The following is a 22,074-nucleotide window of genomic DNA, read 5'->3' as shown; positions in this document are numbered from 1 at the left end:
CTCCAGCACTCACCTCCCTTAGTTCATGTCCATGGGTCGTGTGTGTAACTTCTTTGGCTTCACCCTTTCCTATACTGTTCTTAACATCCCCCTGTCTATTCTGTACCTACCAGTTATGCTTCTTAACCGCTGCACCATTTCCCCCATTCTCCCCCTTCCTCCTTCCAGCTGATAACCCTCTAAATGATCCCCATACCTATGATTCTGTTCCTGTTCTGCTTGTTTGGATTCAATTATTGGTAGTTGTGAATTTATTGCCATTTTAATATTCATTGTTTTGATCTTTTTCTTACATAATTCCCTTTAGCATTTCATATTACAATGGCTTGGTGATGATAAACTCCTTTAGTTTTACCTTGTCAGGGAGTGACATTTAAACTAAAACCTGAAGGAGCCAGCCCTATAGTAGAATGAGAGTTCTAGGCAGAGGGGACAAGTTCAAAGGCCCTAACATTGAAAAATAAAGTTTGAGGCTGTTTTGGAAACTGAAAGACTTACCAGAGAGCATTGGGGGAAGGGAGGCATGAGATGAGGATAGAAAAGTAAGCAGGAACCAGGCCATGAGTAATCAATACATTATATCTTGCTGAATCACTTCCTTGTGAGAAAATCTTGCTTCTTACTGAGACCTGTGTGTTTCTATGTCTTAGAGACAGGTGAATTTTAGTTTGATTATCCCAACTTTGAGCATAACTCAGATGGGATAGCAGAGGCAGGTTACCCTTCTTCATAAGACTAAAGGTTTTTAGTGTTCTGTAGGCTTTAGCAGTTCTAACAATCACAAAACACCACTCCTCTGGCTTAGTCTCAAACAGCAGAACAGCTGGACCTTTGTGTCCCTATCCCCGCCCCCATCTATGCCCCCATCCTCTAAGCTGCTTTGGGAAGTCGCCCATCAAATCCCACGTGTTTCCCCCCTACTGCTAGGTGGCCCCCACTGTGTCGTGCTCTTTTCCATTGATGTGGGCGCCGTGGGTACCCCTGATGAGGGCTGGGCTGGTGGCTGGTTCACTGCGCAAGCCACTGTCGGCCTTAGCTACTGCTAGTTCTTGCCTTCCTTCCGACAGGCAGTGTTGCTCTCTGCCCTTTCCTAGTCTGAGTTCCATCCTTCTCTAACAGTTTTCTTACTGAAATGGGAGGGTCTTTTTCATTGGCGTAACCAGTTCTCCTTTCTTTAAACTCAATTTGGCTGGGGGTTGAGATAGAAAATAATCTGAGAAGTACTCTGAGTACTGTATTTAGAACATCCACTCCCCCTTTGGCCCCATTCAGGCTTTTTCCTCCTGTGTATCCTGCTTAGGAAGTATTTCTTCCTAGAAGGCACCTTAATCTTTCTCACTCCTATCCCCAAACTCCATTTTCTCCCTTTCCCCTGCCCCAGGCATGCCTGAACCCAAGGCTCACACAACTTAGACTCTTAAGCTAGGATTCCAACCCTTAACCCAAGACCATGAGGGCCAGATGTATTTCAGAATGTATAACTTTTGGATTTTAGAATGAAAATTTGACTTGTTACTTTAGCACCTTGTAATCAGGTACTGTTTCTAAAGTATAACAAATGAATATTCATACTAAGTGGGATGCATGTCAGTTCAGGTTTTACCTTTAAAGAGATGTGCCATAAACTTAGAAAAAGTGTTCAGTTTTTAGACTGATTTTTGGATTCTTGGAATTGCAGATAAGGAATTATGAACCTGTATCCTTATGTATACACATGTAAACATGGTAGGTAGAATTTCCCGTCTAAACCATAAAAAAACTCATTTAAAATGAAATGTTAATGAATCCGTTAGACTTAATGTGACTTCTAGCCTTCCTCCATGTCTGTGGGTGTTATCATGAGTGACATTGATAATACAGAAGGGGATGTTGGTTCAGCATAAGTTCTCCACCCCAGTACAGCTGCACCATCTGGGATGGACAGATGGACATGCCACAGAAGGACGACAGGAACCTATAGCAGCTGCTGGTCCAAGAGAAGATCAGACGTGCTTAGAATTCCCTGCAACTTGACTATGTGCTGCATTGTGGGTGCCTGGCATATGGCTGCTGCTCACTGAGGGGACTCCCATGCAACCTGAGGAATAAAATGCTCTTTTAAGCCAAAGTTTCAGGCCAAACTTAAAAACATCAACTGCTACAGATGCTGCATAGAGGCTCCTCTGTACACTGATACGGTTGATTCCTTTTTATGCTTTTTTAAACTCCTTCTTCAGTATGTAGTGTTAAGAGTTAAACTGACAGTAGATTAATATGTGGTACCTGGAACTCTGTGTTTTACACATGTATTTTACAATAAGGAGGTTAAGAAAATTCAAGCAGAAAATTAGGGTCATGCTGGTCAAATAAGCCTTTTCTTGAAGTTTCTTATTCTTGATCATTCGAATAAGAAAAGGTGGTATTTAATATTTCATCCTTAGACTTCTTATGCAGAAGTACTCAAAGTGGAAAGTGAAATTAGTATGTTTTCAGTGTTCTTAGAATTTTTTTGAACAGTAGTTTGAAAGCTTTAATTTTACTCTGTTTGCCATTGTTTACATTCTAGAAAATGAAGAGGTCAAGGAAACGACTTTACGGGAGCTTAAAATGCTTCGTACTCTCAAACAAGAAAACATTGTGGAGCTGAAAGAAGCTTTTCGTCGGAGGGGGAAATTGTACTTGGTATTTGAGTATGTTGAAAAAGTAAGTCACTCATTGGTGCTGTGGAGATTTACCTGATTCTTTTATTTAGGGCTGTTTCTGACACTATTCAAGGAAGTATTATTATCTAGGATAACTTGTCAATGTTCTCATAATCTAAGGACTTTAAAAATGGAAAGTATTACCCATAAGCACTAGAGAAGTCCTGAAATATATTGATGGATTTTATACAATTTAACTGTATAGAAATAATCTTAAATTTAAACAATATATTGACTTGCCTTCTGAAGTCTGAGAATCTGTGTTCAACAAGGAATTTTAGACTGGGTTTATTTTAATTAAACCTGAGTGAGGCCTCTGAGGGAGAGACAGATAAATTGGCAGGGATGGTACAGGATGGTAGAGGTATGTGTAAGATGCTGTAAGCATAGGATGGGTGTCTGAATTAGACCTGTGATGGTGAATGGATGGGCTCCCAAAGCAGCCTTTTGTGAATTGCCAGTGCTTTGCTATATTTGAGGGAAGAAGATCTGCCGGGAGGCATAAGGCAAGGCTAGAGGAGGTAGGTGAGACCACAGGTAAGGAATTGGAAGCATTGGAGACAAGAAAATCACACATTACTCGAGTTGTCTGTGTACTTGTTTTAATATACTTTTAAATAATTATTAAATGTAAGGGTAAATGCATGCTACAGTAATCAGTTTTATGTGCCTATGATTTTCTCGGACAGCAGCTGACCTATAGCAGTTGGTTATTGTTAAGAACTTTAACCAGTGTCTTAACAAGAGTAAAATAAAATGGAGCCATGCAGCCCTTTTTAAAGGTTTTCTTGATCATTAAATAGGTGGCTCTGCTGATTCCCTATGTTATTGTTTAAAGAAGATTAAGCCTGGAGAGGTTTATGTTTGCTTTAGGTCAATTCCCAGGTGCTTTCTATGGCATAAATGACAGAGTATCACCACCACCATCACCATACTGAACTGGAAAGCAGTGCTGCTGAGATGACTGACCAGTAATATGGATTTTGAATTAATTCAACCTTCACAAATTCTTTTTCTAAAAAAAAAAAAAATATGTGTGTGTGTGTGTAGTAACTTCATTACAAGCAAAAGTTAAAAATATTACAAGGCTCTTTGTTATTTTAAATGCTGTTTTATGTTTTTTCTTTACTAAAATTGGTTTTAAGGTTTCTTTTTCTGTGTCAGTTTAGGAATTTTCCTAAGGAAGGGACCTTCCCCACCAACATAAAAATGAAATTTGATATATATATTTTTTAATTATTTTAAAAGATTGCTATAAAATCAGATGCTCTTTATATTAGTTTTCAATTCTCAAAAATAATTATGCCATTTGCAGTTTTCACTGCCAAATCATAAAATTCTGACATCTATTTCATTTACCCTTTTTATTTCTGTTCTAGTCATGGTGATTGTTCACAATTCATAACAATTTAGTAGGAGCAAATGGAGAAATCACCTCTTTATTTCAGGCAGTCTGTCATAGCTGAGATCTGTCTTCTGGTAAGTGGCAGAACTGCTACCAGAACTCCAGTCTTCTGACCCCCGGGTCTGGGATTCTTGCCCTGCCCTGTGTTTTTTCAGTGGAGGGTGAACATCACACTATTCTGTCAAGAGGGCAAGGAGAAAGATTCTCTAAGGGTAGGGGTTTGTAACAGAGATGCAGGATCACAGGAGTTGAAACGAAGAAGTTTCTTTCTCACCTACAAATGCAAAGGTGGGCAATACAGGCTGCTATGGTATGGCAGCTCAGGATTTAGCTTCATGGCCACACTAGCCGTAAGGCAGAAGGGAAATGTACTGTACTCTTCATTCTGACCACCTGTGTGTCCTCTTACAAATTATATTACTGTGGAATGAGAGAAGAATGGATTTCTCTGCCACTGAAAGATTTAGAGTTGAATATGAAATAAGACAGTTTTCTCTATTACAAAGCCCTCTTATTCCTCCTGTGCATTTGGAACCTCCTATGCATTTGTTAATTGAAAGAGCAATTCCAGTAGAGAATCATTTTTAAACGGTGTATACATACTTTAAACATTTTATTTTAATTTAAAACGTATAAATATAGATTTACCATTCTTCAGAGGCCTTTTGAGTACTGATCTTCTGATGGGTATTCTGATGGGCCTTTCTTGCATACATCATACCCATATTGCATCAGCTATGATATCCCGTGCTAGCTTCTTTAAAGTGAAGCAAAAGCTTAAAAACATTGCAAAGCAACCTCAGCGCCACCACCCGTCCTTGCCAATGTTTTATGATGGTTGCAGTCACGTTTGATTAGAGGGCAGTAGGTTTGGTGACTTCCCTTTATTAAGTCTTTCCAAAGTTTTAAACTTAATTTTCTTATAAACAGCAACTCTCTTTTTTTAAAGCATTATTGGTTTATGTGATATTTAGTTATATTAAAATAACAAGTGCACCTGTTATAAATAGGTATGGGTGTGTTGTAAACAAAATCTGAGAGTTTATATGCATGCAACTTGACTGGTGAGAACAAAGTTGTCATGTTGTAGGAGAGCAGTGGTTTTCTAACTTCTTGGTCTTAGGACTCCTTTACACTTCTAAACATTATTGGGAACCCTAAGTGCTTTTCATTTCTGTGGGCTTTATCTGTTACTATTTCTCACATTAAAAGTCAAAACTGAACAATATAAAATATTTATTAATTCATTTAAATAACAATAAGCCCATTACATGTTAACATAAATATGTTTGTGTGTTAGTCATCCTTTCAACTAAAAAATGGTGTTGCACAAGAAAAGTGGCTTGTTCAGCTTGCAACTCAATTGCCCAAGTGCTTTTCCTCAAGATGGCCATCATACTTCGATATACAGCATCAAGTTCTTTATGTATATCCCTCATTTGATCATGTAGATTCCTAAAAAGATATGTACTTAATAATTGAAACTTAATAAAAGTAATTTTTACTGCTTCATCAAAGACATCCTTAACTAAAACTGGTTTGTTCTTATTTTAACTGCAAGGGTGTGGCATTGAAGGATCCAAAGCCTTGATTCATGCTTAAGTGCCACCAATTTGTGCCATAAGTACAAATACCAGCACAGTGAAAAAGGCTAAGTGTTATAATGACTACAGTTTTGACTTCATGGACCCCCTCTGCATGGTCTGAGAACCTCCTCCAGAGATCCACAGGTCACACTTTAAGAACTGCTGTCCTAGATGGTCGTCTACAAACAATAAACTAATGGTCCTGTGGGTCTCAGTCTTGTGCTTTACAGAAGGAATGGAGAATGTTTGGTTAATCTGGAAATTTAGTGAGACTGGTTAAGTGGAATTTGTACTAAATGAAAAACTCCCATGAATTTTAGAATGGTCACTCCAGACTGAAATTTTTGAATATTGATTTGTTTAGGGTCTGTGAATTTTTTATTTCAGCAGTATTTTCTAGCCTGTTTTAATTTTTGTACTGATTGTATTGATGATTGCTAATCTTAGAGATTATTTCTTTTAAGAATATTTTCCAGGTCTCCCAGGAATATTTTCAAGGCTTGCTTTTATTGCAAAGTTATATTAAAGATGCACAATGTACTATATTAAAATGACTCTTTCCCCTCCTGCTTTATACATCACAGTGTCTTATCTCTACTTTGTGTTGCTTTTCCTTTGAAAACTGCTGAAATGATGCCTAAAAGCTTTCAGAGAGAGTGAAAGTGCACAAGGTTATAATTTGGGACAGAACTGGGGAGTAGTAAAAATGGAAATTCTCTTTAAAAAAGCGCCTTGATTTAATATGATATCCTGCTTCAACACGAAAAAGGTTATAGATGAAAAACAAAACAATTTTTAAAAATGCAGGCTGAGTATTGGATGAATGATCACCTAAGATGCATTTTTAAATTGTTAGTACATAATTTATGGGCCTACCTACTAATTTTGGAGATTAATGGCTCCCTATTTAATTTTTAGAATATGCTTGAATTGCTGGAAGAAATGCCAAATGGAGTTCCACCTGAAAAAGTAAAAAGTTATATCTATCAGCTAATCAAAGCTATTCACTGGTGCCATAAGAATGATATTGTTCATAGGGGTAAGTATGGAATTTAGAAATGGAAAATATTAAAGAAAACATCAACTTAACAATAAAATATTTCATATATTACTATCATAAGAATATTTCCATAGACACTGACATTCCATTTAGATGAAATACATTTTGGAAGTATTGATATGAGATATCATTTACCTTCCAAGTCTCCTTTGGTCCTTCAGGTAGACCAGGTAATGTGAAACAAACCCAAAATCAGGCTTTAGAACTAGTCCCTAAGTCATTAACAGCACCCTCCCCACCCTCCACACTGCATTGACAGTCACTGCTCATTCCCTTGGAGACCAAGATCGCCAGTCTGTACTATTACCTAATTTTCCCTTGTTACTGAAAAGTGCCCGTTTTTGCAGGTTGCATGCATGATCAATCTGACATAAAGGCCATGATTATACTTCCATAAACTTTTATTTTGTTCTTTATTTCCACGAGGTATGTAGATTATAGCAATAAAACGGAAATTACTTTCTGAACACCATCTTTAACTACACCATTTATATTCTGATAACCTCTTGCATTCCAGAGGTTTACAATAATGGGACACAAATAGATACAATAATGACGCTAAAAGGTATTCGTCAGAAAATGTTGCTATATTCACTTCGTGTCTTTGAATTATCAAATAAGTGAATGCTACATTTTAATTTACCTATACACAGACACAAGGATATCACTTTAAAAATAGTCTCACTTTAAGAATAGCTTGTGAAAAATGCCAACTCCTATTATTTCTAGAAAGAGACAGGTGATATTTCTCTTGTGTTTGACTTCCATAGCAGTTATCTTAGCAGGGATGGCATGGATAGATGTTCAGTCAACTGGAAATCTAGTGTCTAGGGTAAAATAACCTGTATTATGCAGTTTGAGGATATTAATGAGGAACTGGTTTAGCTGCATTTCCATAGTGATACAGTGATTTCATTAAGTGTATTGTGAATCAATGATTGGGAATTAGCAGTAGAAACCATGATTCTGAAATCTACAGGTTTCACTCCTACCTGTTCCCTTTCTCCGGTTTCACTTCTGCCATATGATTTAGACCATGGATCTCTAAAAATGCAATTGTGAGCTCTTCCTGGTGTGGTTAAGTGGATGGAACGCTGGTCTGCAAACCAAAGGGTCCCTGGTTCGATTCCCAGTCAAGGTACATGCCTGGGTTGTGGGCCAGGTCTCCAGTTGGGGATGCAAGAGAGGCAACCAACCACACATTGGTGTTTATCTCCCTCTCTTTATCCCTTCCCTTCTCTCTAAAAATAAATAAGTAAAATCTTTTAAACAAATGCAACTGTGAGATGCCTCCCAAGGCGGTAATTAAACTGCATCTTCTTTGTATTTCTACTACTCGACTCCCACCACATCTTCAAAGATCCAAGGAAAACATGAAAAATCTTCTCTTGACTCATTCAATATAGCTGCAGCATTAGACATTTATAGTTGTGAACCACATAGGAAAGCTAAAGAGATATGTAAATATAGAAATTACATAGAAAATCATAACAAAATGTATCTTCTTTGTGTTTTTTCCTCCAGTAAATATAATGCTAGGTATTTATTCTCATATATGCTTTTAAGGTATCTTGTGGGTGTAAACATTTTATATTCTACCTTTAAAATTTGTTATTAATATTTTATAAAGTAAAAATCACTTCTTAAAATGTGGTGGCCTAGATTCAATCATTCTTAAATTAATTTGAGATTGTGGTCTGCATGTTCCTCAGAAAGAAATTACTTGAAACTTTTATATAGCAGCATAAGTTATGTTACTCTGCTTTTCACTGCCACAAGTTGCTATTCAAATCATTCTGGATATTTCTAGTTTGATGCTGTTATAGTGATCTAACGGTGTAAATCAGTAGTACACAGGGCATTTTTTAATAATTGCTTTTTTTTTAATCTTGATACTCCAGATATAAAGCCAGAAAATCTCTTAATCAGCCACAATGATATTTTGAAACTGTGTGACTTCGGTAAGTTAAAGAGTAATTGAGCCCTTTAAATACAGTAGTCTTCCCTTATATGCAGTTTCACTTTCTGTGATTTCAGTTACCCACGGTCAGCTGAGGTCCAAAAATATTTAATGGAAAATTCCAGAAATAATATTTTAAATTGTGTCATTCTGAGTAGTGTGATGAAATCTTGTGCTTTCCTGCTCTGTCTTGCCTGGGATGTGAATCACAGTATCTGTCTCAGTTATCAGATTGACTATCTCAGTACACCAGTGCTTAGGTTCAAGTAACCCTTATTTTATTTAATAATGGCCCCACAGTGCAAGACTAGCTGTAAAATGCTTCTTTTACATGAAAAGGTATGTATGTATAGGAAAAAACAGTACATACAGGTTCAGTATTATCTGTGGTTTCAGGCATCCACTGGTGGGGGCGGGGGGATCCTTGGAATATAGCCCCTGTGAAGGTAAGACTACTGTAGAAAATTTAAGTTACTATAGCACATAGGTAGCTTTTACAGGTATATTAAAAGTATTTGTTATGTTTTGACTAAAAATAGCATAGGGTTATATGTTGAAAAACTCTCTCTTTTGTCTACTCTTTAAAATTCATCATGCAGTATTTACGTAATGAGAATTCAAAGCAAATACATGCTTAATGACTCCAGAAAAATAATTTTCTAGGAAATACCATTGTGGCATTTTGGTCGAGTGGGATAAAAAAATTTTTAAATATTTTAAATGTTGATAGAAATTGTTGTAGGCATTATTGTAAACAATGAAAATATGCTTATGTACATACACACGTGTGTATGGTATAAATATAAAAGATGTATATCTTTAAGGTCAAAAGACATTTTTAGAACAATTCTGTTCTCTTTAAATGTTCAGTGAATGAGATTAGTAATTGATGTGTAATACTCCAGCTCCTGATTGAATATGTAAGGAAGTTTTTAGGTTGTATTCTCTTCTAGTAGAAAATTGTATATTGTTTCCTGTATATAAAACTCTATATTAAACACTTCTAAACATTTAAATCAAAAAAATTCAGAAAAGATTTCAAAATACAGGGTGTTTGTCATGTCACTTTTAAAAAATGTTTTATTGATTATGCTGTTACAGTTGTCCCAATTTCTTTTCCCTTTGCTCCCCTCCACCCCGCAACCCCTCTCCCTCCAGCAGTCCTCCCACCTTGGTTCATGTCCATGGCTCATGCATATAAGCTCTTCTCAACATCCTCCTGTCCATTCTGCACCCTCCTACTATGCTTCTTAATCCTTATACCATCTCCCTCCCTCTCCTCCGTTTCCTCTCCCAGCTGACCTCCCCCACCATGCTCAGCATGCCTACGATTCTATTCCCACTCTGGTTGTCTGCTTAGTTTGCCTTTGTTTCAATTCCCTAGCTTCTGTTGTTGATGGCTGTGATACTGTTTTCACTTTAATGTTCATAGTTTTGATCTTCTTTTTCTATGAGTCACTTTTTAAATTATACTTTTGTTTAATGCATGTGTTGAAAAATAAGTTGACTTTTTAAATGTTATTTTTTCAGATATTCAAATATAATCACATACAATGTAAACCTCCACATATAAATAAGACATTTCATTTTGAAAACATTATATTAGTACTTAGGAGATGGAGCACACAAGTGAGACATGGAAACATTCCATGAATTCACTTTAGAATGACTGATTTTCTCTGAACCTGCTTAAGGAAAAATGTTTTACAGAACTTAATTTTCTTCATACTTTATGATAAGGAATATTGCAGGGAAGAGTCCTGCTGTGTCCTAAACATCTTAAGAAGTGCTTAGAAGAATAAAAGAAAATACTGAACACTGTATTTAAAAGATTTTGATCATGGCATTTTTAGTACTTTCTTAGTTTGGTGATTTTCAGGAATAATACCTACTTTTTACTTTCTAGCATTAATTATGATAACCACCAAGTACTGAGACTTTCTGCACCTCATAGGCCCTTCATTGTACATCCATGAACTACAGAGTTGGTTACTGAAATTTGTAAAGCAAGTTATAAAAGATGCCTATAGAATGGTTAGTGATAGGAAAAGAATATCCCTGGTCTAGTATCATTTAAAGAAAAAGCCATTTTGAATGGCCCTAAGTTCTGCATGACAGCACCACTGTGCCCTGGGCATCCCCTAGAAGGACTTCCTAATTGCCATCACTCCTAGAGCATGTAGCTGGAAGAGCCCCATTCAAAAATATTAATATTTCTTCAAAATATGTTTAGCTGGAACCCTATTCAAAAAAATTAATATTTTTCAAAATATGTCTTACAAAGAAGTATTGATTAACTGAAGTTAGTGCTTTGTTTTTTGCAGTTTTTTTTTACTTTTTACTGTTACATTTTAAAATATACTATTTTCTACTTTTCACAACTGATATATACCTTAATTTTTACCCCTAATTTTAATATTCTGGTTCTTTGTGGCTATTCATAATGAATCCACATTGCTTTTGGTGACTTAGATGGGTAATTAACTGCTGATTTATTTTGTGACCCTAAAACCTTTTGAAAGGGTTTTGGTGGGAAATAGTAATAGAGCCTATAAGGTAATTAAAACACCTTTAATATGCTTCTCAGTCACATTAGGAGACAGAAGTAATTTTGGCCTGCTTTGTTTTCATCATTGCCAACCATTACTTGTTTATGTAATGGCTGGTACTGATTACCAAATGTAGATATACAGATATCATAAATGTCCCACATAGCAGAATGCAGTGACTCTCTGTAAATGTTTGTTTAGCTTTGATTTCTTGGCTTTTGTGGGACTTCATTTTGTTCCCAAGACTTGTATTTATTGGGAGAACTATTTTAAAAATATGCTCTGAATGCTTACTAAAGCATGTGAGAATTTTGAAAACATGGATTTCTTCAGCATGGGGGGAGACTTTTTTTAGTGAATACATATTTTTAATTGACACGAACGGCAGACTAACCTTTTAAAATAATAAGGACACTATTAATAAACAGCCCATCAATATCAGTCATTATGTTCTTTTGATTTCCTTTATAATATTGCTAGCGTTGAAATATTTGGCCAACACGAAATTATTATTTCATTTTCAAAGTTACACCTTTGGGATTTGCTCTCTTTCAGGTTTTGCTCGGAATCTATCAGAAGGCAATAATGCTAATTATACAGAGTACGTGGCCACCAGGTGGTATCGGTCCCCAGAACTCTTACTTGGGTAAGTGCCTTCCCCACATAGAATGACATCTGCATATCTGCTGATCCTATATCATTAGCTCTGGGATCATCTATGGAAAAGAAGAATGTCAGTTAGTTATCTCCCAGTTACCTATTGCAGTGTAACAAACTACTTCAAAACTTGATGGCATAAAACAAAACACCATTTTATTTGCTCACAAGTCTGAGTGCCAGTGATTTGAGGGAGTCAGCAATTTGAGTTCAGCTGGATGGTTCTGCTGTTCTCAACTGGAGTTGCTAATGTAGCTACAGTCGGTCTGTGGGTCATCTGAAGGCTGGTTGGTTTATGGGGCCTCAGCTGGGACAAACATCTCTGACCCATGGGGACTCATCCTCCAGTAGGCTAGTCCAAGTTTCTTTGTGTGATGACAGAAGTCCCTGCAGCATTAGGACAAGCCCCAAACCAAAAGTAGTTTTCAAACCTGTGTTTGCATGTTTCTTGCCTCATTGGCCAAAGCACATTACACGGCCAGGTCCTGATTCAAGGTATGGAGAAATAAACTCCACCTCTTGATAGGAAGAGTGGTGGCAGGGTCACATTACTCAGTGGGAAATGTATGGAAATTGGGGGAATCATTGCGCCATCTTTGTTAATAATCTTTCACATTAAGAATGTGGATGTCCACAGAACTTATTTTTGTCTGTTTTGTCTGTGTACCTCTGCCTGGATTCACTGGGATGCATTTCTTTTCGGAGGGATTGTAATTTGAATTTACTGGACAGTGTTTGCCAAAGAAGAAATGAATATAAATTAGGTCATTCATAGAACCCGGTATGAGGATTCAAGTATGGTAAAAGGACTCGTTATAATATAGTCTTATCTATAAGTTGGCCCCAACAAGATAATTCTGAGGACAGCCTTATTGCAAAACTTGAGAGAGTATTTGCTGCCTAACAATACCTATTGGACAATTGTGGTTATGTGTGGAAGGTACCCAGAGTACATGGGGACTCCAACTAATTTGATCCAAATTGAATATCTTTAATAAATAATTGCAAGTATTGATACTAGCTGAAGAACCAAGTTATCTGTGTAAAAATTCCATTGATATCAGTTGATATTTGGTTAATATTAAGAATTTAAATTTTTGTACATTTTCAAGACTTTGTCTTTGACACTTATTTTAAGTGTTCCAGCTGTATAAATTATTCAAATCAGTTGACAGAAGAAAAATAACATGGAGTGGTCATATAGAGATTTTTCTGGGTATGTGTAGATTTTTCACAGGTTTCTCCATCTAGCACAAGTTTCCTCTGTCATAGGTATAAAGATCGGTATCGTTCTCTCCTCAACAAGCTACCAAAAAAAAAAAAAAATCTACATGGAATTTCCTAATATGGTTCTTAGTTTTTTTGTGGGAAGGGAATAAGATAAAATATTGACTTATTGTTCTAGAAACGTATTCTGTATGTTGTTAACAGTGCTTTAATTTAGGGTATTTGTTAAAAGTTTTGTATTAGTACTACTATATCATTATGGTATTGTAGAATTTTATTCCATTTTTTCAGATATTTTATTTTGGCTTTCCCTTCTTAAACCTTAGATTATTTATGTTTGAAACTAAAGAAAATACAGTTTCTTGTTTAGTCTGCCATGTATAATTTGACTTAAGGCATTAGATATTGGGGTATACATATAATAGTGTTTTCTTGTGTATAGCCTCCATTTATTAATAACAGTAAACTCAGATCCCAGAAGAGAACTAAACACCTAAGTAACAGAAAAGATGCTTTGAGGGGAATAGCTATCATAACACCCCATTTATAGAGTACAAATAGATTCAAGTAAATAATACAGTAGAGTTTAGCACCATCTTAGCTATTAGAAATTGTGACTATGCAATCAAAGGTTAAATAGTATTCAGTGCTTGTTGTTTAAAAATACACATAAGTCAGTAGTACATTTTAATAGACTGAACTCAGAAAAATGGTTAAGATGTAACTTTTTGACATTTTAGAGAGCTGAAGGATAATTTCTTAGAACAGTGATTTTTAAAGCATACAGTATACTTGACTATTTAGTCAGGGGCACTGACCTCTTTTCCCTGAGATTGTTAACTAAAAAAATGACAGCAGCCAACATAACAGCAGCCATTTGGTTTGAATGCCCTGTCTTGGACCATAAACATATAGGTCATATAATAGAGTTGCATTTTATTGGTCATGTTGCATAATGAAGTTGTGTCTGATTGGTTAATTCTGGATACAAGAAATCCTTGTATAATAGGCACCTGGTTTCTTAAAAAAGTCACTTTGGAGCAATAAGGTAGGTAATTATTATTATTTTGTAAATCAAAATTTCACCTATTTTCTTTGTCAGATCAGCAAAAAATATGTATTTTTGGTGTGCCACAGAATTTTAGTAATTAGTTTACATGTGCCATGAGTTCACAATCGCTGACCTAGAAAAATAAATTTCTTCAGAGCGTTTTATTCCCCAAGTGAGGTGTTATCAGACATGTGCACTGTGTTTAGCTTTATTAAGGTATTCATGTTCAAAATATACCCAGACATGAATAGATTTCAGCTTAGTATATGCTATCTAAATTGTTATTAAACTGATGGTTTTATTAGCATAGATTTATTCACTTGTGTTCTGAATTTTTACTTGAATATCTATAGTTCCTATTTTTATAGCCTCCTTTTTTTCCACGTGGCACTTTTTAATTCCTTAAATACATAAATGTACTTTAAATAAGAATCAGTTAAAAATAATTTGGAAATTATTAAAATGTATTTCTTCAATTGCTAAAATAATCTTTCCCTTTGCTTTTCAGAGCTCCCTATGGAAAGTCTGTAGATATGTGGTCAGTGGGGTGTATTCTTGGGGAGCTTAGCGACGGACAACCTTTATTTCCTGGAGAAAGTGAAATTGACCAACTTTTTACTATTCAGAAGGTGCTAGGACCACTTCCATCTGAGCAGATGAAACTTTTCTACAGTAATCCTCGCTTCCATGGGCTCCGGGTAAGAGGCTTTACTAAAAACCAAAATGGAATCAGTACAGTGGTATTGTTCCATTATACAATGGAAATACTTATCTGTTCCCTTTCTCCTTACAGTGTTTATAGTCCCCATTATAATATTTTATTTTTGAATCTTATATAGTATTTGTGAATTTTAAAAAGGGGTCTGAATTTGAAAATGTGAGCTGCTTATGCTTTTCCTAATTTGCATGTTTTAGTATTTCAAAGTCGTTTGTACTATGTATATTATTACATTCTAAACTTTAATTATCTCAGAATGTTTCTTTATCCAAAATATTGAGCATCCCCAAAAGATATAAAAATTTATAAATAGCTGTTGCTTATTTGAGCAAACATTTGTAGTGATTTGAGGAAGACAATGAATACTTAATATTTTACAGATTTTAAGGTGCTATTCTAGTGACTATTGTTCGTCTGTTGACAGTGAAACATTAAGTTTTCTTTTCAAACTAGTGTATTGCCTTGGTGTACGTGCTGCTGAAGCAAGTACCTAGTGTATTACCTTGGGAAGCCTTTTCTAAACTTGCTAATTTTGCACAAAACTTTTCAGAGAATATGTTTAAAAGGGTCTTAAAATATAAACTATCCCCAAATGTGGGACAATCAGCTTGCAGAAGTGCCTTATGAGAGTGACCAGTCATAGGCCGCTTCTCTCCTTCGTGTACCCCCAAAGCTACATTTTTAGTGGTCAACTACCTTGTTTGGGCCAGTATGCCAATTGGTGGTGGCTGGCCATTGTGGGAACTATAAAATAAGCTCACCACCATTTCCTTTCTTTCTCTTAAGCACATAATTCTCCGAACATATTTTCTTGACATTTGCAAAGCATATTGTTTCTTCCTCTGACTTTCGGGACCTCAGTTTACTTCACTTAGAAGAGCACCCCTTCTCACACCTGAGTGTCCAGCACGGCACCCACTCCTGAATGTGAAAGGAAGTGGTAAACAGAAGTGCAAAGTTTGTCTCTTGGCTCCTTCCTGTTTTGTCTCTCTTCCAAATCTGTTACCTCCAGCAAGTTTCTCTTTTCTCCTTTTAGTTTTGCTTTTTTGTAAGCCAAGAATTAGCCAAATTATGACCATAAGTTAGGACACACGTAGTTCAACAGTTGTTAAAGCGTTTGTCATACTAGATGCTAAAGGTCTGAGAAGGGGTGGGACTCAGTCTCGCAGAAAGGAAAACCTGTTCAGGCACAAAGTTATTAATAATTTATGAATTCCTGTTTTATTGAGGATGCATCCACCCTCCTTCCCGGAGCTTATGACACCTTGCCTGTTCCAAGCCCTTCTAGGTCCCTGACCTCTTGAGAGCTCAGACCTCTCTCCATTCCCTTCCCTCTCCAAACTCTCCCCACACTTGCCTTTCTTTGACTTTCATAAACATTCCAAGGCTTCTCTAACTTCAAGAATTTAAGACTTGTGCCTTTTTCCAGTAAAGGCACTTCCCTTGTGTGGACCCCTTCTCATTTTGTAAATCTCAGCTCCAAGACTGCCCCCTCTCTCTAACTCCCCCAATTTACTACCCCCACCTCCTTTCTATTGTATTATCTTCCAAAGCACCTTTTTTCCCCATCATAGCACATTACATTACCATGGTATGTAATTATTTTGTTTGTTTACTTGCTAATTATTAATTGTCTAGTTCTCAGCCACTAGACTATAAGCTCCTCAAGGGCAGAAATGGTGTTTTATCACTGTATTCCCACCATCTAACGCAGAGCCCAGCACATCTAATGGCACTCAATGAATATTTGAATGACTGCTTGAACCGATCTGTGTTGTCAGCACTCAAGTTCAACTATATTTCCTTTCAGTCCATCTCTAATGCTGCTTTCACTTCTATACATTTTACCCGAACTGTTTCACAGCTGCTGCCAAACTGATTGCTCCAACTTTTTCTCTTCACTTCAGTCTTCTTACATTGCCTTTATAATGCTCTTCCCTCAAACTGCAAATTTAATTCCCTCTCCTTTGTGTTTAAAAGCTCCTACAGGATTGCTGATTAAGGTAAAACTCCCTTGGGGAAGCAGTAAGAACCCCTGGCTCCTAGCCCTCCAACCTCGGCTCCTATTTTTTCCCCAACCCTTTTCCTGTACTCTGCAGCCTCCTTGACCTCCTCACCATTTCCTTGACATGTTGCTTTTATAATACTGTATTTTCATTTCTATAACTCCCAGTCCTCCCTTCACACTTCCTGGAAAGCTCTTCCTTCTCCTTCCCCTAGACTCATGTCAGATGTCCTCCCCCAAGTAAAGAGCCCTTCTACACTCCTCCAGGAAATTGATGACTCCTCCTTCTGTGCTGCTGTAGCAACCTGGTCATTTCTCTCGCAGCACTCACTCACTGTAGTTAGTCTCTCTTAAATAGCCAGTTTGCAAGTATGTATCCTCACTGGACCAATGAATTCCTTCAGGAAGTAAACTATCATTATCATGTTCACTATTATATTTGCAGCACACCTAGGATAGTGCCTAGGTTGAATAGCGTTAAATGATTGGATATTTGACTTCAGGACTTTAACACAAAGATCTAGAGCATCAAGCTTTTGTCTGCTGGATGCCTTGTTCCTTGCCTGGTTGAAGAGGCTCTTATGCTATATTCCCTGAAGAGAGTGTAAACAGATCTGTCATGGTACCTGTCCCTAATAACCTACAACCTAGATTACTCTATCCAGCAAAGCTGTCATTTAGAATGGAAGGGCAGATAAAGTGCTTCCCAGACAAGGCAAAGCTAAAGAAATGTATGATCACTAAGCCATTATTAACATGAAATGTTAAAGGAGCTATTTAAGAAAAAGATCAAAACTATGAACCTTAAAATGGCAATGAATTAACAACTATCAACAACTGAATCTAAAAAAACAACTAAGCAATCAGAACAGGAACAGAATCATAGGTATGGAGATCGTTTGGAGGGTTATCAGCTGGGAGGGGAAGGAGGAGATAGAGGAAAAGGTTCAGGGATTAAGAAGCATAATTGGTAGGAACAAAATAGACAGGGGGAAGTTAAGAATAGTCTAGGAGAGGGTGAAGCCCGAGAACTTACACACATGACCCATAGACATGAACTAAGTGGGGTATTGCTGGAGAGAAGGGGGTTACCAGGTGGAGGGGGACAAAGGGGAAAAATGAGGCAACTGTAATAGCATAATCAATAAAGTATTTTTTAAAGTATTTAGAAAACTGTACAATTTATAATTAAGTATGGTGTATTATAAAGTACCACATTCATTACTACATTGTACTGTTTTTTTTTTTTTTTTTTTTTTTTCTTTTTTTTTTTTGGGTGCCGACACAGGCTAAGATCATGGGATTAGAGGTGGGGGAAGGTAGGACAAGAGCTAGAGAATTTGTGACAAGAATAAAAAATTGGCAACACAGTAAGAGCACAACAGAGGAAGAGAAAAAAAAATGACTTGATGGAATTATGGTCTCAAGACTGAAATAAACAAAACAAACAAATAAACAATGAGAGCAGTTTTGAGAGGAAAGCTGAAGATCAGTCCCTAGTTAACTCTTGGCAAAGTATTGCATGGCTTGGGGGCAGAAAGCCTGATATTGGGTCCAGAAATATATCCTGTGGCTTATGTATCAAATAATTTTATATTTTTCTTTTTTTTTTTTTTTAAAGTATATTTTATTGATTATGCTGTTACAGTAGTTCCAATTTTTTCCCCTTTACTCCCCTCCACCCAGTATCTCCCTCCCCCAGCATCACCCCCCAAGTCCATACCCATGGTTCGTAAAAAATAACTATCCCTCCCTCTCAGATATTAAGACCCTTTGTAATCTTGTAAAGGACAATGGGCGAAGGTCTCAAGCTCCTCTAGCTGCTTCAAGCTGGACATGGTCGTCGTCCTACCTACCCTTGGGTCCAGAAATCCCTAATAAGAGTGGGGGTGTGGAGGGGAGGGTGGCCTTCCCACATGGGGAAGGATCATGCAGACTCCAGGTCAGTTGGCTGTCTCCGGACAACGGCGTGCTTGGTTTAGCAGGCTGGCATCCTTGTTGTGTTCTGGGGGCAACAGATTTGGCAAAAAGGGTTAAAAAGCATCATTCAATCCATAACTACTAGGTGGCAAAAGGCAGGGATTAATTTTTCAATGTTCCACATTAGGAGAAAAAAGAAAAAAAAAAAAAAAAAAAAAAAAAGGGGCTTCTTTGGAGGAAGGTGTGCTAGGCACATCTCTCCTGTCCAAAACCCTTTTGCCCATTTTATTTAGTTTGGGCTGAGGGAAATAGTTTATGTTTCCCCCCTCTCAGACCTCTGGGCCCTTTCTGTCCAAGCCATTAGGATAGAAAAGAGAATTCAGTTTTAAAGTGAAGCCCACAGACCACCCCATTCTTCACCAACTCAGCCATTTAGTTCAGCCAAACTGTTGAATCTCCGGAGGCAGCGCTGCAGAGAGGATTAAGTGAGGCTTATGCATACAGACAATCACTCAGGTAATGCGGTCATAGGCTTATGCCCTTTGAAAACAGAAAACACATGTTAATTTATGTAACATAACCAACAAAAAAGTCTCTAAATCTGTAAGACTGTCTTATTGGGAAGACATACAGTTGCAAGGCACTTGACATTCTACTTGCCTGCAACTTGAATCTCTTTGGTGATATCACAGATATGGTTTAATTTTCAAGTGAAACCATTTTTTAAATGAGAAGAAACTTTTAAGACGGTTAGCTGCCCTACTTTACAGTCTGCCACTGATCATTGTGATTTTCCTTGAATACTGATTTTTCTCCCTAAGATTACTCTCCTTGTCTTTAAAGGGACTACATTAAGTCCATTTTTAATTTATCCTGTTCATTTGCATAAGCATAACAAGAGCAGCAAATGATCACTTATGATCTTTAGTTCTGTTTTGCTGGAACTTACCCAAGGAACATTTAGGGTGGCCCTCAGTCTGCTCTTCAGTGCACAGAAGCTGGGCCACATACCTGGCATTCATCCTTGCCTGTACACACCTGTCCTTTCCAAGTCTTTCTGGTTTTCCATTGTGCCTTAAGGTCCCTTCTAGCCATCTTTCAGGAAAACAACCTTCGTTCCTTCCCTGGAGAGATTGCTGTGGACCGCACAACCAACCATGGCAGCAGGCCTTTTATTTCGCGGGCTTTTATTACCTTTGAAAGTCATTCCCAGTTCCTTAGGGCTTTTTGGTAACAACATGAGCCCAAGCATGTCTCCTTTAGGCTTGACATTCCAGTCAAAGGCTTGTTCAGAAAAAGGAACCTCTATTAACAACTGGTCTTATTAGGTCTATGCAAAGAAACTTAAGTCATTACTTACTTGTTTAGAATGCCAAACTCTGGAGAGATCAAATAGGGAGAAAAATATACAACGTGAAGGAAAATCTTTGTCCTAATATTCACTGAACTGGCATTTCCATTCTTCATATTTTCATTTTCCCCCACTAAAAAAAATTTTTTTGTTTGTTTTTCCATTACAGTTGTCTCACTTTTTTTTTTTTTTCCCCTCTTGCTTCCCTGTATCCTGCCCCTCCCTTCCCCCACATTCAGTCCCCACTCAGTTGCCCATGTCTGTGGGTCGTTTATACATGTTCTTTGATTTTACACTTCCCCTTCTTACCCCCTTTTCTCCCTCCCCCCTCCCCCCTTGTTACTGTTAGTCTACTCCTTGTTTACATACCTCTGGTTCAATTTTGCTCATTTGTTTGTGTTGTTCATTAGTTTCCTGTAATAGGTGACAGCATAACGTATTTTTCTTTCGTTGCCTGGCTTATTTCGCTAAGCATAATTCTCTCTAGTTCCATCCATGTTGTTGCAAATGGTAGAAGTTCCTTCTTTCTTTCTGCTACATAGAACTCCATTGTGTAAATGTACCACAGTTTTTTGATCCACTCAGAACCAGCTCCTACTTTTGTTGATCTTTTGAATTGTTAGTTTAGACTCTATGTCATTTAATTCTGCTCTGATCTTGATGATTTCCTTCCTTCTACTTGATCTGGGCTTTGCTTGTTGTTCTTCCTCTAGATCTTGTAGCTGTAGGGTTAAATTTTTTATTAGATATTCCTCTAGCTTTTTTAGGTAGGCCTGTATTGCTATGAACTTTCCTCTTAGGACTGCTTTCGCTGTATCCCATAGGTTTTGGGTTGTTGTGTGTTCATTATCATTAGTTTCCAGAAACTTTTTGATTTCTTCCTTGATGTCATTGTTAACCCATTCATTATTTAATAGCATGTTATTCATTCTCCATGAGTTTGAATGTTTTTGAGTTTTTTCCTTGAGGTTGATTTCCAATTTTAAGCCATTGTGATCTGAGAAGATGCTTGATATAATTTCAATTTTCTTGAATTTGTTAAGGCTTGTTTTGTGTCCTACCATGTGGTCTATCTTTGAAAATGTTCCATGTGCACTTGAGAAGTATGTATATTTTGCTTCTTTGGGGTGAAAACTTCTATATATATCGACTAAGTCCATTTGATCTAGGGTGTTGTTCAGTGCCTCCATATCTTTGGTGTTTCTTTGCTTCGAAGATCTGTCCATTGTTGACAATGGGGTGTTAAAGTCCCCTACTATGAGTGTGTTGTTGTCTATATCTTTCTTGGAGTCTTTCAAAAGTTTCCTTACATATTTGGGTGCTCCTAAGTTTGGTGCATATATATTTATAAGGGTTATATCTTCTTGATGGATTTTTCCCTTAAGTATTATGAAATGCCCTTCTTTGTCTCTTTTTATGGACTTTGCTGTGAAATCTGTTTTGTCTGATATAAGTATTGCTACCCCGGCTTTTTTTTCATGTCCATTTGCTTGGAATACATTTTTCCATCCCTTTACTTTCAGTCTGTGTAGATCTTTTGTTCTAAGGTGGGTCTCTTGTAGACAGCATATATGTGGGTCATTCTTTCTAATCCATTCAGCTACCCTATGTCTTTTAATTGGAGCGTTTAATCCATTTACATTTAAGGTTATTACCGATAAGTACTTATTCATTGTCATTTTTCCCCTTTGTACTCGTGTTCTTCTCTGTCTCTCTCTGTTTCTTTATCTTCTTAGAGCAGACCTTTTAGCATCTCTTGCATTGCTGGTTTGGTGGAGATGTATTCTTTTAGCCTTCTTTTGTCTTGGAAGCTCCTTATTTCACCCTCCATTTTGAATGAGAGCTTTGCTGGGTATAGTATTCTAGGTTGTAGGCCTTTGTTTTTCATTGCTTGGAATACTTTT

The 22,074-nt window shown here is 37.0% G+C and overlaps 1 protein-coding gene across 2 annotated transcripts in view; it reads left to right on the top strand.

The window, feature by feature from the left end:
- Positions 1 to 22,074, top strand: part of CDKL5 (cyclin dependent kinase like 5) — a 109,981-nt gene that overhangs the window by 49,470 nt on the left and 38,437 nt on the right. For both annotated transcript variants that reach the window (XM_090264458.1, XM_090264457.1), the window contains exons 4-8: positions 2,546 to 2,682; positions 6,591 to 6,711; positions 8,634 to 8,693; positions 11,797 to 11,887; positions 14,685 to 14,874. In XM_090264458.1, the coding sequence (XP_090120584.1) occupies positions 2,546 to 2,682; positions 6,591 to 6,711; positions 8,634 to 8,693; positions 11,797 to 11,887; positions 14,685 to 14,874 (599 nt within the window). The remainder of the gene's footprint in view (positions 1 to 2,545; positions 2,683 to 6,590; positions 6,712 to 8,633; positions 8,694 to 11,796; positions 11,888 to 14,684; positions 14,875 to 22,074) is intronic.

Source organism: Furipterus horrens, unplaced genomic scaffold (assembly GCF_987537825.1).
Source record: "Furipterus horrens unplaced genomic scaffold, mFurHor1.1.pri manual_scaffold_17, whole genome shotgun sequence".
NCBI lineage: Eukaryota > Metazoa > Chordata > Mammalia > Chiroptera > Furipteridae > Furipterus > Furipterus horrens.
The sequence above is the reverse complement of the archived record's forward strand: the minus strand, read 5'-3'. Positions and strand labels throughout refer to the sequence as shown.